The sequence below is a fragment of the Lethenteron reissneri genome, chromosome 16, assembly GCF_015708825.2.
Source record: "Lethenteron reissneri isolate LAM-NWPU_2019-01 chromosome 16, ASM1570882v1, whole genome shotgun sequence".
Lineage (NCBI taxonomy): Eukaryota > Metazoa > Chordata > Hyperoartia > Petromyzontiformes > Petromyzontidae > Lethenteron > Lethenteron reissneri.
In genome coordinates, this window is record NC_083794.1 from 14,062,591 (window position 1) to 14,079,659 (window position 17,069).

Consider the following 17,069-nt stretch of genomic DNA (forward strand, 5'->3'; position numbering starts at 1 on the left):
GTAGAAGGTAAATAATACAAATAAACCAATTAAATTCTCACTACGTTTCGATTGCAACACAAGCAATCATCAGGAAAAGTTTCTTGCTGTGGTTTTCACACCTGATGATTGCTTATATTGCAATCGAAACGTCGTGAGAATTTTATAGTTAGATTGTATTATTTTATTATTTCCCTTCTACGTGACTTTACCGAAAGAACCAAGAATTGCAAAGTATAGTTTTACTTGTCGCTCGTTTAATAATTAGTTGCTCCTCAATAGTCGAGGGTCTGTGACCACAGAGTACTAGGAAGTAAACATTACTTGAATAAACAATACTGATAAGCTCCTGCTTCACACTGATTTTATGTAAGCAAATAATTCATACGTTTGTATAGCAGTGATATAGATTAGTGACATGAGAAACAAGTGACTCGAGATGAAGATTAGGGAGCGAAACGAGAGATAAAGGACCTGAAGACAGAGGTAAAGAGCATCGGGTCATGCATCCTGACGTTACAAATGCACAACACTTCGTGATGTTCCGTCTGCAATACTGGAAACTTACGTTACGCGAATCGCCAGCACACGCAAATTATGTTTCTCGCCAGAATCGTAGTGAATCATCGCCGCTATCAAGCAGTTCAGCAGGGCTCACCACGTGAAGTGGGCAGTTGGCCCTTCGTCACAGGGTGCACGTGTCGAAGTTGCGTTGGGTCGAAGACCTCCACCTGCGCAATGGCGGGTGGCAGGTTGGGCCGCGGGCGGCAAAGCTGCTCCAGGTGAGCCGTCAGCTGTGCCCGTTCCACAGGGTCCTGTCTGCATGGCCAAGCAAGCACAGTGCAGATGGACATTATACTGGTAGGGACCTCCTGGTTACACAAGCCCACAGGGGATTATTGTGTCCGTCGTGCAGGAAGGGGCTGGGTGGGGAGGGGAGGGTGGGGGGGGGCTGGGTGGGGAGGGGGGGTGGGGAGGGGCTGGGTCAAAAAACGTCAAAAATCGCGTGACGTCATTTATGGACGGCCCCTAAGACATTCCATTTAGCTAATTTGGTAATGATATCCATGTCATCACAATGTGTAATCCTACCGACGATGTGCCGAAAAATGACGTGTACAGTCGTCTAGTTTTAGCTTTGAACATCTCGTGTTCGCCCTTCATTTGAGAGTGCCGAGCCGTAACTTACACGCGGTAGCCGGACAGGTAGGCAGGCAGGTGTGGCCGGGGATGTGCACCTTGCAGGTAGTGGCGCTGCATGCTGAAGCAGACGTGGGCTGGGCCCGGCCCGTGGCGGATCCCTGTAAAACCGACAGATGGCCTCGTTGGACAACGACAAGCGCACGGCGTTTAGACTGCGGTGTTGGGGTAAACGTGCCGTTCCTGCGATTATTTCTCACTGGCTGGAAGGGCCCCTTCTCGAGCGGTGTTCACTATAATTTACGGAGGGGGCGCCACTTTCGCCGATAAGACATCAGCAGCGGGAGGGCCCCCCACACCGCCGACGAGGGGAGTGATGTCACTCTGTGTGTCGTGTCGGGGCCCGCACTAAAGGTCACCAGGAGCTGCCAGTGGCCCCTGGTGGCCTTGCGATGAAGAGCGCTGCTCTAGACTCTAGACCAGGGGTGGGGAACGTCGGGTCGTGTAAGGCCCGCGGAATCATTTGGGTCTGGCCCTGCCAAGACAAACCGCAGGCGGGACTCGAAATTCAAAAAATCTAGGAGCAAACCTGGAAAAGCAGTTGCGAGTAGCAACATCATCGATACCAGCTAACATCACGCGCCTCGCCAAAGAGAAGCAGTTCCAGCCATCGCATTAGGGGCGAGTTACTTAAAAGTTTGACCAAATATAACAGGCAAATTTGTAAGTTGATAATTTTGTATGGCCCGCGAATGATGTTATACATATCCAAATGGCCCTTGGCAGAACAAAGGTTCCCCACCCCTGCCCTAGAGGCTCTAGATCAGCGGTCGGGAACATATGGCTCGCGAGCCATATATGGCTCTTCCAGTGACGGCAAATGGCTCCCAGACAATTTTGAGTTGAAAAAAATAATAATAATAAAAAAATAAAAAATCAGTTTGGAACTGATTTTAAAATACTTGTGATATTGTTTAATACTACGGTGTCATTTTAAAGTAAACAGAAATTAGTTTTGAAGATAAATTTCACGGGTCACGCACGCCTGCATGAAGCTCAACCTCACCACGTATGAACCAGACTACAAGGCCATCAGCAAAACCATATAGCACCAGAAGTCGCATTAAAAGTAAGACATATTTAATTTATTATACGTTTAAAATACTATATGGCTCTCAATGAAATATATTTAGAAATATTTGGCTTTTATGGCTCTCCCAGTCAAAAAGGTTCCCGACCTCTGCTCTAGAGGGTCTGGAGGGCATTCTGTCCGACTCTCCCACGCCGGCGAGACGTCTTGGAAGAGGCGAGAGAGCCAGCGCACTTTGTCACACCGCACGCGACCTGTCGATCGGAACGGGGTCAAGACAATTGCACTTTTTATTCAGCTGCCACACCGGGAGATCGAACCGGTGACCTCTGGATCGCAATTACAGTGTCATAATCGCCGTGCATTAGCGTGAGGGCTGTGTAGAGGCGTAACTCTCATCTCCATCCTGGTTTCTAAACGTTGATGACTTTCCCTCGCCCTGTGGCTTTTCGGATGCCTCGCACTTGATGGCGAACAACCAATTGGAGCGGTGGCGCAGTAGTTAGCGCACTGCGCTACGAACCCCGCTCACGGCCGATATCAGTGGCGTCTGAACCGGTCCAGGGCCTCGTTAGGTCGTCGCAGCCTTAACACGAGTGCATGCTGTGGTGTCTTAACATCACCTCCGATTATCACGGCTGGTTACGTACGGTGCGAAAGAAGTTCTGCATACAGACGTCCCATTGTTGTTATCTGCACGCCACCGTTCCCCCATAACACGAAGATCCCCCGTGTAGCCTTCACAGACTGTTGGGGCAAGTGCTGTTAGCGAGCGTCTATGAAGGCCGGAACGGTACACGAGGATGTGGGTGGCCAACACCACGCCCGGCCGCCTTTGTCTCCCTAGTGGCGATGTTTACACACCGCACCAGGTACTCATTTGAGGCTGAGTCGACCTAGGGGAGGCCCAGGACCGGTTCAAATAATCGTCACTGGTGTTGGCCGTGAGCAGGAATCGAACCCGGGTGGCCAGGTTCGTAGCGCAGCGCGCTAACCGCTGCACCACCGCTCCCCAAAACAACACACACACGAGCAGCACCGGCACTCGCAGTGGCTTCTTACACAAACACGCGACATCCTAAAAGCGACAGCTGCGACAAAGAAGGCCACGCATCTCTTACCGTGACACACGACTGACCGACTGCTGCTTGCCCCCCGTGTTGGAATCTGCGTCTGGAGACTTGGCAAGACGACCGGCGTCGCCAGGCGGAGCCCCGCGACTCTGTTTGTTGCCCGGCACCGTGGCGCGCCGCGGTGGTGGGGGGGGGGCTGTGTGGGGGGCTGTGTGGGGAGGGGCTGTGTGGAGGGGCTGTGTGGAGAGGGCTGTGTGGGGGGGGCTGTGTGGGGGGGGGGGGGGGCTGTGTGGGGGTGGGGGCTGTATGGGGGGGGGCTGTGTGGAGGGGCTGTGTGGAGGGGGCTGTGTGGGGGGGGCTGTGTGGGGGGGGGGCTGTGTGGGGGTGGGGGCTGTATGGGGGGGGGCTGTGTGGGGGGGGCTGTGTGGAGGGGCTGTGTGGAGGGGGCTGTGTGGGGGGGGCTGTGTGGGGGGGGCTGTGTGGGGGTGGGGGCTGTATGGGGGGGGCTGTGTGGGGGGGCTGTGTGGAGGGGCTGTGTGGGGAGGGGGGGGCTGTGTGGAGGGGGCTGTGTGGGGGGGGCTGTGTGGAGGGGGCTGTGTGTGGGGGCTGTGTGGTGGGGGGCTGTGTGGGGGGGGGGGGCTGTGTGGAGGGGGCTGTGTATGGGGGCTGTGTGGAGGGGGCTGTGTGTGGGGGCTGTGTGGTGGGGGGCTGTGTGGAGGGGGCTGTGTGGAGGGGCTGTGTGGAGGGGGCTGTGTGTGGGGGCTGTGTGGTGGGGGGCTGTGTGGAGGGGGCTGTGTGGAGGGGCTGTGTGGAGGGGGCTGTGTGTGGGGGCTGTGTGGTGGGGGGCTGTGTGGAGGGGCTGTGCAGCTCAAGTGCTGTCAGATCCGGCACCATGAACACACCCGAGTTACTGTAAGCAGTCATTGTTGTCCTATCAACAGTGTTTTTAGTAAGACCACCAGGTCTCCGCACCCCCCCCCCATCTACCAACCCAGCCCCCAACAACACAACTAAGGTGACTAAGGCCACAGTACACAGAGATCATAGTCAAATGTCCACGCATGTCGTTAACGCTGTGTTAGGCATATGTCCCATGTTGTGTATCGGTGTGTTTTGTCGCTGCTACGTGGCTATTGTTCTCCGCGCACATTCAACATTTACCCTGCACTGTTGCCATGCCGCACCCCCACCCACTCCATCCAAGCCCGGAGAGGCGTGGGAGAGGGCTGCTAAGCCCGCGTTGAGAACTGCTGAACAAAAATAATCTAAGAGTGTTGGTCTCGGTTCATCACATTGGGGTGCGAGGGGTGATCGCCTCCATCGGAAGACCTAAACTAGTGCTGGAAACTCCACATTTCCCATGGTGAGTATTCATCAGACAACCCCTGTCGACTTCTTCCATAGTGGTAGTGTATTCATTTCATTGATATGGTATGCTAATGATCTGCATCGGCACCCCCTCTCAACCCCACGTGTGAGTCAATGGTTGTAACTGTGGCACGATCTGGACAGATAGCAAGAGGCACTACATAGTACATACATGTAAGAATACGTACCTAATTTTTTTTATTTCTTAAAAGCCCCTCTAGTTTAAAAAATAAGACATTCAAAGACGGATTTTTTTTGATACCTCAGCGATAAATCAATGAGAAATACACTCCTAAAAATATATACCGCGTGGAAATGTAGTTACATTTACTGATCTTGAGTAGGATTTTTAAAAATGGATTTTTAACATTGTATTGATTTTACAAACCCACTACACTCGAATAAACAGCACTTACAGCAAACACATTTTTATTGAAACTTGGGGAATGTTAAGAGCACTAAATCCATGAACAGCGAGTTGATTTTACAGATGTCCACCTCTAAGCAGAGTTAAGCCTGGTTGGTACTTGCATAGGAGCCTGGCTGGGAATACCAGGTGTTGTTGGTGGCTTAAGTTGCAATGTGGAGAGCGGATTGTAGCACAGAAAACAAATTTGAATCTGTGGACAGCTGAGTTGCCTCATTGCACGTGTGGGATTTCTCCAGGTTCTCTGGTTTTCTCCCACATGCCAAAGACTCATTAACACAATTTGCCAAACATCTCAATCTAGGAATCTCCAGAAAAAGATTCTTTACCCAGTAAATAAACATCATTATTAATGCTATTAGAGTATTAGTGCCCTTTCTATTACACTCATGTGTGTGTAGTGCTGGAGGGATAAAAGACCAGGATTGATTTTTTTTCATGAAGTTCAATAAATATAGCACATTTAATTACACTTGAAAATTGTTCAGAATAAATTAGCTGTAACTTACATTGTGAAAGTATAACTGTCATGTATGTATGTATCCAATAACTAAAGTATGAGTGCTGTCATTTATAAAAAAATATATATATAAAAAAGGCCCTATATAAATCAGTGGGTCCGATGTAGGACCAATGTAAGATTTCTGGCTATGTTATTGTGGGTCCTGAGCAGGTGTATTGGTCCAATGAAAATTTGTCAGTCGAGTGTTGGACCTATAGAGTAATGTGTTACTCTATAGGTCCAATGCAAGCTGATGAACTGTAATCAGATCATGATGTAATGGCTATAGCACATGAACCATCATCATTAGCCTAATTGTTGATGGTGGAGACAAATGTACATTTTTCTGCCCAAAAATAATCTTTACCAAGATGCAAACAAGACCCCGTGCATTGTAGCGCCATATGGTTGTGCGTGGTCATTGCATCAACATTCACGTGGCTCCCAGTGCCACGTAGCTGATGTTGTACTTGTACTGCCACGAGCGGTCTCGGTCTCCCTGCACCGCCACCAGCAAGGTGCGTACCGTGCCTGGCGGCACAGGCACTTGGCCGCTCGCTCGGGGCTCCGTGGTGAGAGCCACTCCAGCCGCTGCCGCCACCACCACCAAGTTCTGCACCTCCACGCTGAGCGAGAGGGCGTAAGGGAGCTTGCAAGCGTTAACCACCTCCAGGGCCACACCGGAAACACGCTGCCTCTTAAACAGGCACAAGCACCCACCACGAGCACACCCTGTCCTCTCTGTACGAGCACTCAACATGTCCTCTGCCATCAACTCTAGAGCAGCAGCAGCCAGGGATGGTTTGGGGAAATGGGACGGATCATGACGATAAGAGTCGCACACGCACAGGCGGGGGTCTACCCTCGGGTGCGCGCACTGCGCGTAGCGGCTGAATGGCGTGAGCCGCTCGTAGCGCACGGCTGCACCGCCGCCTGGCGTCAGCAAAACGGACACCGCAAATTTCTCACGAGAAGTCACTGGCAGACCATTCGACAGGCCCGGCCGCACGTAAATGTCCATCCTGACCATTGCGTCGGTGAAGGAATTGCTGTCCCCACTCACGTCTACCTCACTCGCTGACCCTTGCTCGGTTTGGACATTGTCGAACCAGAGAGCAACCAGCCTCTGGCACAAGCCTGGAACAGTTTGACCAGGGCTCCAAGGGTCAACCTGCTGCTGCTGTGCAAACAGAATCTCATTCATGCGCATCAAGGCGACCTCGGCGAACATGGCGAAGTAGGAGTCATTGTTCTGCGGACCGTGGTCGCTGCGGCAGATGCACACGTTTGGTTGGATCCTCGGTACATCTTCACACGTCCTGCCCGCGGGCACGGCACTCAAAAGGCCGTCCCTGTTGATGCCATGGCGCTGCTGGAGTCTCAGGTCGCCTGCGTCAGCTGGCACGGTCGGGTGCTCGGCGAGAGCCCGCAGGGTTTGGTGGACATCCAGCAGGCTGACCAACCTACGCTGATTCACGCCCAGGGCGCGCATCGCATCGGCTCCCAGCTCCTGTGCCACGGCGTCGGGCACCACTGCAAAAAACGCCGGCTGGAAGGTCTCCAGCCATGCCTGGGCAGGCGAGCTCTCCTCCAGGCGGCCGTACGTGTTGCCGTGGTCAGCCAGGATGAGCGAGAAGGTGGTACTGTCGGGGCGCGCGAGGAAGCGCACGTGCTCCGCCAGGTCGGCGTCCAGGCCCTGCAGGCGTAGGCCCGTGTCCTCGTGCGCCGTGTCCAGGATCGTAAAGCTCAGCACCGGGCGGCCGAGTGCCGCGAAGCTCGCCACAAAGTAGGTCACATAGCGCAGAAGGTAGGCGTGATGGTGGAGGCCATTGAAGCAGACGGCGTCGGGGCCGTGGAATACGTCACGCACGCCGTTCTCGGCCAGCACGACGCAGCTGCTGTAGGAGACGTCGACCCTGTCGATGCCAGCCCGGGTCAGCGCCTTCCGGAAGCGCCGCCGCCTGCGCCGCACCGTGTCGGGCCCGGGTGGCCGCACACCGAGCTCCCGGACGAGCCCCCAGTCCCAGAGCCAGCACATGTCCTCGAGGTACAGCGTCTCGTAGCCGTGCCGCTTGTAGTGCCGGAAAACGCGCTCGGAGCGCACGGTGGCGTCGGCCCCCGCTGCCTCGTTAACCTCCCCGGCCAGTAGCGCCTGCAGGGACTCCTGGGTGCGGCTCTTGATGCCCTGCAGCAGCTGGAAGTCGAGCACCCGGCCGCCTCGCTTGAAGCCATGCTCATTCAAGCGTCGGAATTCCGCCACAGTCTTGGGTAGCGAGCGGTAGAAGTGGTGCCGGGACACGGAGTCCAGCAGCAGCACGTTCACACTGATGACAGCGGGCGACCGACCAGGCACATCGCCCGATTCTGTCAGTCTCTCTCCTGCATCGGTGCTATTAACACTCTCTCCAGCAACAGCCTCCTCCTCTGAATCACCCTCCCCTTCTGCGTCTTTCTCCTCCTTCCCCTTGTCCTCCTGGTCCTCGCCGTCCGCTGTCTTCCTTGGGGCTCGCCGAAGGGCCGGCGGGAGGATGAGCAGCTGTGTGATCTGCCGCCTGTCTCTGGCGGTCACGCAGCGCAGGAGGCAGAAGCCCGGGTGGGGAGCCCCGTGGCCTCGGGGCAGGAGGTCAGCGTTGATGAAGGCCGCCGCCTGCGTGGCCACCTCGAAGTCCAACCAGCGGTAGGCGGCTGCGGCCTCGCGATACAGCCCGAGCGACACCGGGGTGGTGCGGCTGCATAAGCCGTCGGCGCACACTACGTGCGGCGAGCTGGAGGAGGCGTTCTGAGATACAAGGAAACCTCACTTAAGATTATAGAAACGACCACCACGGAGGTGAAGAGATGCCATCAATTACGTACGTGTTCATGAATGTGCTGTATCGCTCTCCGACGTGTCTTCCGGTTGTACCGCGTATTGTTCGGTATGATGTCTGAAGATTCACTCCATATGCTGGAAGCTTGTTCATGCAGCTACTGAAGAAATTCCCAGCATATAGAGTGAAAAGTCAAACATAATTTGGTTTGGTGTTGTTTATTTTCTGTTACTTTTATATAATATTTTCCTGGTTAAACTATTTCACCTGGATAATCCCTCGTCAGACTGCCAATTGTCACAAACATAGAAAACACAGTCCTATGCGTTTGTTGATTAAATGAACTGTTTTACAAAAAAAAGAAAATTATACTGGTGTAGGTGGAGGCCTTACGTGCAGCACACAGATGTCGCGCCTGCGCTGGTGGTGACACGACGCAGGAGTCTTGTTACTGAAGAGTTCTCGGAGGACCTCGCACACCTCGGGGGTCGTTTCCCGGGGTCGGCAGCGGGCCTGGGGCCAGGGGGACTCGAGGGGATCTGGACCGCCTATCCCTAGCTCCCCGCAGTGCTGCCATTCCTTAAACATACACGCAACGTCCGCATGGGGTGTGTGTGAGTGGTGCTGGTCCATCCTTTTACTACACGAAGCCTCATGCAAATTCAGTTGTCAGCTCGTGAGAATTCATACGCAGAATATTTACATTTCGGTATAAGGACTTTCTCTGTAATGCGACAATACGCAGCTGGAGCAAGTGATGAAGGGATACACGGAGAGACAAACATCTGAGACACAGAGAGGGTAATGGAGATAAACTGAGAGACAGAGGCATAGAAAGAGACATGGAGGAAGACGGAGAAAGACACGGAGCGAGATGCAGGGAGTGAAACACATTTTCATAACATGGGCACTATTTCAAATATTTAAATTATTAGAAAACCTATCACATCAAAAAAGTGCAGGCTGGAAAATAAGTAATTTTAATACAGTAAATGTAAAAAAAACTGTAAACGAATGTTACAAATACAAATTTTTACCGACTGCATGGGGCATGTTAGAGGACTCATTCAGTTTCTGAAGAAGCTTCCATCGTGCCAAACAACGCGCGTTAAAACCCGAAAACACATTGAACAGGGGTCAAACCATTAACACAGAGGACACGGGCTCAGCGGCAATAACTGCTGTGTAAATTGAACGCACGGCCGTGTGCGCGTGAGATGCGGGAGCCGTGTCCATCTGCCAGGGCGCTCCCATTCGCTGGGTCTCCATTCGGGGTCCCCTTGGGTTGAGTGGAGCTGCAGGGCTCTGGCTGCCTGGCCGCACAGACGGGGTCTGGGCCGGCAAGGCAAGCCACACGTACACGACCTGCACACAGCACCACCACAGTGACGCCCACCGTCGGCATGAGCAGTGGTAGCCTTGGGCATGAGCAAACTAAGCCAAAGATGAAGGTCCCACGTAGCTCAAGGGGCCCTTGGTCTCATGAACAAATTAGGGATGCACAAAATATAGTCTCGAATTAAGATCATAGTAACATTAACAGCCAATTAGCATGAAGAATAATTCAATCTCATCAATAGCTTGTCTGCAGCTATATTCTCAATTCAATTCTGTCCACTGCCTACATCGCATTTGTTTTGTAAGACTGTATCCTCTCATCTCTATCTCATTTCATTCCAACGTTCCTCTCATCTCAGTGCATCTCTGTACACTGTCTGTTGTCAACTGAAAGCACCACTTTATCATCAGCCACAATCAATCCACTGCTGGATGAATGCCTCCGCCAGGCCCGGGCTGCATCTCTCACCGTCCTGCGATGTAAGAGCGCCCCCATCAGGAAAGTTGCATGGAGTTGGCTGCTCGGATATATTCCATCTCCATGGACCGTCCCGCTATTCTGTGCCAATTCCCTCGTCACGTCCACCCTCCTCGTTCCACCTCGTTCTTCCACCTCACCCTTGGCCTGCCTTCTCCTCCTCCTGCCCTGCATTGGTGGCAGGCATCTTCCACAGCCCTTGTGTGTGTTTATTGGGTGGTCCACATGTCTTGTGCCCCCGATTTTATTCTCCACAACTTTATATCTTTAAAGTAATGTTAATTTCAAACAAAAAATCAATGTGCAAAGATTTTAAAAAAATTAGGTGTCAATTGGCGGTCACGAGGCATCAGGACCACTAAATGTACTTTGTCTATTCTTAGCACGTGCTCAAACCATCTCAAGTCCAGCTTCCCTTCTGAAAATGTTTGAACGATTCTTGACGTCACGTTTTAATGTCACGAGACGTGGCCTAACGGAGCGAGGCTAATTACACCAAAAGCTGAGTGCTAATTTTCGAACCTGGGTGACTGAATGCTGCGCAAGTGGCTGGGTTGATGGTGGTTGGATGACGGAATTTCGCTGTTTTGATACTGACCACTGAGTGAGTGTATGCGGTGTGTTGGTACGGACTGCTGGTGTGTTGGTACTGGCTCGATGGTTGACTGGTGTGTTGGCACAAGCTGACTCAGTATTGATCATTTGGTACTGCTTGACTGTGTGTACTGCACTGCTGTTTTGGTACGACAGTGGTTGACTGTGTGTTGGCTGTGTGTACTGGTGTTGTGTACTGGTTGGCTGTGTGTACTGGTTGACTGTGTGTACTGGTGTTGTGTACTGGTTGGCTGTGTGTACTGGTTGGCTGTGTGTACTGGTTGGCTGTGTGTACTGGTTGGCTGTGTGTACTGGTTGGCCGTGTGTACTGGTTGACTGTGTGTACTGGTTGGCTGTGTGTACTGGTTGGCTGTGTGTACGGTAGGCTGTGTGGACTGGTTGACTGTGTGTACTGGGTGGCTGTGTGTACTGGTTGGCTGTGTGAGGCTGTTGACGTGTGTACTGGTAGGCTGTGTGTACTGGTTGACTGTGTGTACTGGTTGGCTGTGTGTATGTGACTGTGTTGTACTGGTTGGCTGTGTGTACTGGTTGGCTGTGTGTATTGGTTGGCTGTGTGTACTGATTGCTGTGTGTACTGGTTGGCTGTGTGTACTGGTTGGCTGTGTGTACTGGTTGACTGTGTGTACTGGTTGACTGTGTGTACTGGTTGGCTGTGTGTACTGGTTGGCTGTGTGTACTGGTTGGCTGTGTGTGCTGGTTGGCTGTGTGTACTGGTTGGCTGTGTGTACTGGTTGGCTGTGTGTACTGGTTGGCTGTGTGTACTGGTTGGCTGTGTGTACTGGTTGGCTGTGTGTATTGGTTGGCTGTGTGTACTGATTGCTGTGTGTACTGGTTGGCTGTGTGTACTGGTTGGCTGTGTGTACTGGTTGACTGTGTGTACTGGTTGGCTGTGTGTACTGGTTGGCTGTGTGTACTGGTTGACTGTGTGTACTGGTTGGCTGTGTGTACTGGTTGGCTGTGTGTACTGGTTGGCTGTGTGTACTGGTTGGCTGTGTGTACTGGTTGGCTGTGTGTACTGGTTGACTGTGTGTTCTGGTTGGCTGTGTGTTCTGGTTGGCTGTGTGTACTGGTTGGCTGTGTGTACTGGTTGGCTGTGTGTACTGGTTGGCTGTGTTACTGGTTGGCTGTGTGTACTGGTTGGCTGTGTGTACTGGTTGGCTGTGTGTACTGGTTGGCTGTGTGTACTGGTTGGCTGTGTGTACTGGTTGGCTGTGTGTACTGGTTGGCTGTGTGTACTGGTTGGCTGTGTGTACTGGTTGGCTGTGTGTACTGGTTGGCTGTGTGTACTGGTTGGCTGTGTGTACTGGTTGGCTGTGTGTACTGGTTGGCTGTGTGTACTGGTTGGCTGTGTGTACTGGTTGGCTGTGTGTACTGGTTGGCTGTGTGTACTGGTTGGCTGTGTGTACTGGTTGGCTGTGTGTACTGGTTGGCTGTGTGTACTGGCTGGCTGTGTGTACTGGTTGGCTGTGTGTACTGGTTGGCTGTGTGTGCTGGTTGACTGTGTGTACTGGTTGGCTGTGTGTGCTGGTTGGCTGTGTGTGCTGGTTAGCTGTGTGTACTGGTTGGCTGTGTGTACTGGTTGGCTGTGTGTACTGGTTGGCTGTGTGTACTGGTTGGCTGTGTGTGCTGGTTGGCTGTGTGTGCTGGTTAGCTGTGTGTACTGGTTGGCTGTGTGTACTGGTTGGCTGTGTGTACTGGTTGGCTGTGTGAGGCTGGTTGACTGTGTGTACTGGTAGGCTGTGTGTACTGGTTGACTGTGTGTACTGGTTGGCTGTGTGTACTGGTTGACTGTGTGTACTGGTTGGCTGTGTGTACTGGTTGGCTGTGTGTACTGGTTGGCTGTGTGTATTGGTTGGCTGTGTGTACTGATTGCTGTGTGTACTGGTTGGCTGTGTGTACTGGTTGGCTGTGTGTACTGGTTGACTGTGTGTACTGGTTGACTGTGTGTACTGGTTGGCTGTGTGTACTGGTTGGCTGTGTGTACTGGTTGGCTGTGTGTGCTGGTTGGCTGTGTGTACTGGTTGGCTGTGTGTACTGGTTGGCTGTGTGTACTGGTTGGCTGTGTGTACTGGTTGGCTGTGTGTACTGGTTGGCTGTGTGTATTGGTTGGCTGTGTGTACTGATTGCTGTGTGTACTGGTTGGCTGTGTGTACTGGTTGGCTGTGTGTACTGGTTGGCTGTGTGTACTGGTTGGCTGTGTGTACTGGTTGGCTGTGTGTACTGGTTGGCTGTGTGTACTGGTTGACTGTGTGTGCTGGTTGGCTGTGTGTGCTGGTTGACTGTGTGTACTGGTTGGCTGTGTGTACTGGTTGGCTGTGTGTACTGGTTGGCTGTGTGTACTGGTTGGCTGTGTGTACTGGTTGGCTGTGTGTACTGGTTGACTGTGTGTTCTGGTTGGCTGTGTGTTCTGGTTGGCTGTGTGTACTGGTTGGCTGTGTGTACTGGTTGGCTGTGTGTACTGGTTGGCTGTGTGTACTGGTTGGCTGTGTGTACTGGTTGGCTGTGTGTACTGGTTGGCTGTGTGTACTGGTTGGCTGTGTGTACTGGTTGGCTGTGTGTACTGGTTGGCTGTGTGTACTGGTTGGCTGTGTGTACTGGTTGGCTGTGTGTACTGGTTGGCTGTGTGTACTGGTTGGCTGTGTGTACTGGTTGGCTGTGTGTACTGGTTGGCTGTGTGTACTGGTTGGCTGTGTGTACTGGTTGGCTGTGTGTACTGGTTGGCTGTGTGTACTGGTTGGCTGTGTGTACTGGCTGGCTGTGTGTACTGGTTGGCTGTGTGTACTGGTTGGCTGTGTGTGCTGGTTGACTGTGTGTACTGGTTGGCTGTGTGTGCTGGTTGGCTGTGTGTGCTGGTTAGCTGTGTGTACTGGTTGGCTGTGTGTACTGGTTGGCTGTGTGTACTGGTTGGCTGTGTGTACTGGTTGGCTGTGTGTGCTGGTTGGCTGTGTGTGCTGGTTAGCTGTGTGTACTGGTTGGCTGTGTGTACTGGTTGGCTGTGTGTACTGGTTGACTGTGTGTACTGGTTGGCTGTGTGTGCTGGTTGACTGTGTGTACTGGTTGGCTGTGTGTACTGGTTGACTGTGTGTACTGGTTGGCTGTGTGTACTGGTTGGCTGTGTGTACTGGTTGGCTGTGTGTACTGGTAGGCTGTGTGTACTGGTGTTGTGTACTGGTTGGCTGTGTGTACTGGTTGGCTGTGTGTACTGGTTGACTGTGTGTACTGGTTGGCTGTGTGTACTGGTAGGCTGTGTGTACTGGTGTTGTGTACTGGTTGGCTGTGTGTACTGGTTGGTTGTGTGTACTGGTTGGCTGTGTGTACTGGTGTTGTGTGTACTGGTTGGCTGTGTGTGCTGGTTGGCTGTGTGTACTGGTGTGTGTACTGCTTGGCTGTGTGTACTGGTGTTGTGTACTGGTTGACTGTGTACTGGTTGACCGTGTGTACTGGTTGGCTGTGTACTGGCGTTGTGGCACTGCCTGACTGCGTGCTGCGTTACCGTGCTGGTGAACTGGCTGTGACCCCCGCCCCCCCGGCTACTCTCTACCACCCTTCGGGCCACGTGGCTCACCTGCAGGGCCGCGCCGAGCACCGACAGCGCCAGGCACAGGCGCCAAGTCCTCGCGGGCCGCGCGCACAGCCACGCGGCCATTATCGCCGCCAGGTGACCCTAATGCCACGGAGTTGACCCCAGTTCCACGCAGCTGACCCCAGTTCCACGCAGGTGACCCCGTGCCACGCAGGTGACCCCCAGTGGCACGAAGGTGACCCCAATGCCACGCAGGTGTGTCGAGCGCGTGAGCCGTGGAATTGACACCCGACTGACACACGCGCACACGCTTGCCCGGTTTGTTACACTCTTAAAATAAGTTTGCTAGTCGGCGAATACTGGCCGCCGTTGGCAGTGCGCCGCACAAAAAGCAACAACACTGCAAGATGAAGTATTAAATAGGCGACGTTTCGGGCCAATGGCCTTTCTTCACAGCACACCGAGAGGCCATCGAGGGAGCCCAGTTTGGTTGTCACAGCGTGACCGCAGTCCGGGTTTATTTTTATTTAAAAAACACCGCCTTTGTATCTTCGGGCACCCTTCCCGTGCGCATTCTTTTCGAGCTGCCCGGTTTCTATGGGGACCCGACCGGTTGGGTGAGTTTGGAGGTTTTCGCAAAGCCCTCGCTGCTTTGCTTGCTTGCCGACTTGGTCGTGACTGGAGGGTTTTTTTTCCGGGGGTGTTGCCCATCCCACCAATTGCATGCAGGCGAAGGAAGAAGACACGCGGCAAATGCTGCCGCTGCTGCCGCATACCCCTTCTTAAATTACCTGTGTGGAATTCGACCGCAGGGAGCGCACAACGCTGCAAAGTCGCAGGCTTTCCAAGATGAATACACCCTACTCGAGTCTCTATGGACCGCATGCACCACGCTCTACGTTTTTTTAAATAATAAAACAGGTTATTCATTTAATTATAGACAGCATCTTGTCAATCCACGGCTCGGTTGAAGGCCCTCAAACCCATGCCGTCCGTCTCAGTGACAGGAGGCATTTGATCATACTTCACCACACTGGTCAGTGAGGGTTTGAAGGTGAGGGAGCACCACATGTTTGGTTCAGATATCGCGTGCCACTGATCTGAGCAGTGGCAGTCTCCAACTCGTATTATCGACTCAAATCGCTCTTGCTTCTCTATGAAAGGCCATTGTCCACAACGTCGCCTATTATATATTTTCAAGGCAGAGTTATTGACAAATGCGTTTTTTTTCATAGATAAAATAGTTTTCGCTGAACAGCCATAAAACACATCGGAGTGCCACTCGCTACTCGAACTCAGGTACAGTATTTGAGTTTCTAGACAAAGTTCCCAACTGCACCCCAATTATTTGGCTTAATGATGAATCAACTGTCTAGTCACCGTATACTTGCCACACTTCCAATCATGCGTTTTCTTATCATGCCCAATGTAGGGCAGCACCACATTTTTGCCCAAAAAAAGTCTTCAAAATATACATTTTCATGAGACTTTTGGCCAAAAAAACTTGCCAATGTAACGCTCACCAATTATTAATGGGTTCCCATTTAGATGGATACATTAGTGAGCTTATTCAAACGAAAATTGCTCCGTTTCGACTCAAAACAGGTTGAGTTTCCAGTTGTCAAAACAAAATTGTCTCCTCAACAACTGTTACCAATGCATTGTCCTATAATTCATGGAGCTTTTAACTTTCATTGGATGAAATGTCAAGTGGAGATTGTTTCAACTTCAAACTTAGTGCATCCTGAATGGATTTCTTCGACTAAATATAAATGCAATATACAGTATAGTATTATGCTGTTAACGAAGATATGATTTTTGGAAGGACGTGTGTAAAATGTTATTCGTGCCATCTATTTTCCAATCAACTATTTCAAGAAAACTACAAATGTTAAAACTAAACGGTTAATTGGCAACCTGATAAATGGGGCAAATCGCCAGTGCGGATTACTTTTGGCCATTTGACCAAGCTGTGAATCTGGCCCCCTTTGTCTGTGGGACTCGACAGGAGCATGTGTGGGGGGTGCACGCACGCAGGGGGTTGTGGTTTGTCGCCAAGAGGTTTTAATATCTCCTGCTGAGCTGCAAATAAAACGGTGGGCAGCAGCTTAACGCATGCTGGGAACACCCCAACTCCTACCATGGTGTCCTCCCCCACTCGCAGTGCTGCCACAATCCTGAATTGACCGAGGGATGCTCATACAACGTGTACACACACACACAACTAAAGTAGCTTGTTAAATGACCACGATCCTGAATGTAAACACGATGATGATGATGCTGCTGCTGCACTCAGGGATACTCTGCACTCTCATCGTAATCATTGCACATCATCGTCTGTATTCCTCAGTGTTCAACCACCTTACCATCGGAGGTAAAAAAGCCATGATAATGTATTCCCTCTTAGCTGAGGGCTAATTTATGTCACAGGCTTCAGGGCCTACGCTCAGTAACTTGTATTTAAACAAAAAAACGTGCGTATCTGTTGATTGCTGTAAGCTAATCAAGTAGGTAAGAATGAATATATTGACAGCGAAAGAGAAAGGTGGCATCGAAGGCTTTGGCCGTGATGACATCTCGATAAGAGACAGATTAAGCTCTTGTGGGGTTAGCAGGTAAAGTGTTGCACTTAAAGCCATCAAGGGGCTCTTGGCTATTTCCTGACAAGTTTGCTCCAGACATTTGACGCCATATACCGTACGTGTACAACACAACAGCGAGACTGA

General features: G+C 51.9%; 1 protein-coding gene across 1 annotated transcript; it reads right to left on the minus strand.

Annotated features, from left to right (window-relative positions):
- Positions 1-4,819: 4,819 nt before the first annotated feature.
- On the minus strand, positions 4,820-14,971 carry LOC133343037 (uncharacterized). The gene is made up of 4 exons (XM_061552483.1): positions 14,386-14,971; positions 9,590-9,754; positions 8,783-8,968; positions 4,820-8,358 (listed from the first exon to the last, which is right to left on the minus strand). Exons 1-4 carry the CDS (start codon positions 14,464-14,466, stop codon positions 6,013-6,015), a joined length of 2,778 nt encoding a protein of 925 aa, XP_061408467.1. The 5' UTR covers positions 14,467-14,971; the 3' UTR covers positions 4,820-6,012.
- Between the last annotated feature and the right edge of the window lie 2,098 nt (positions 14,972-17,069).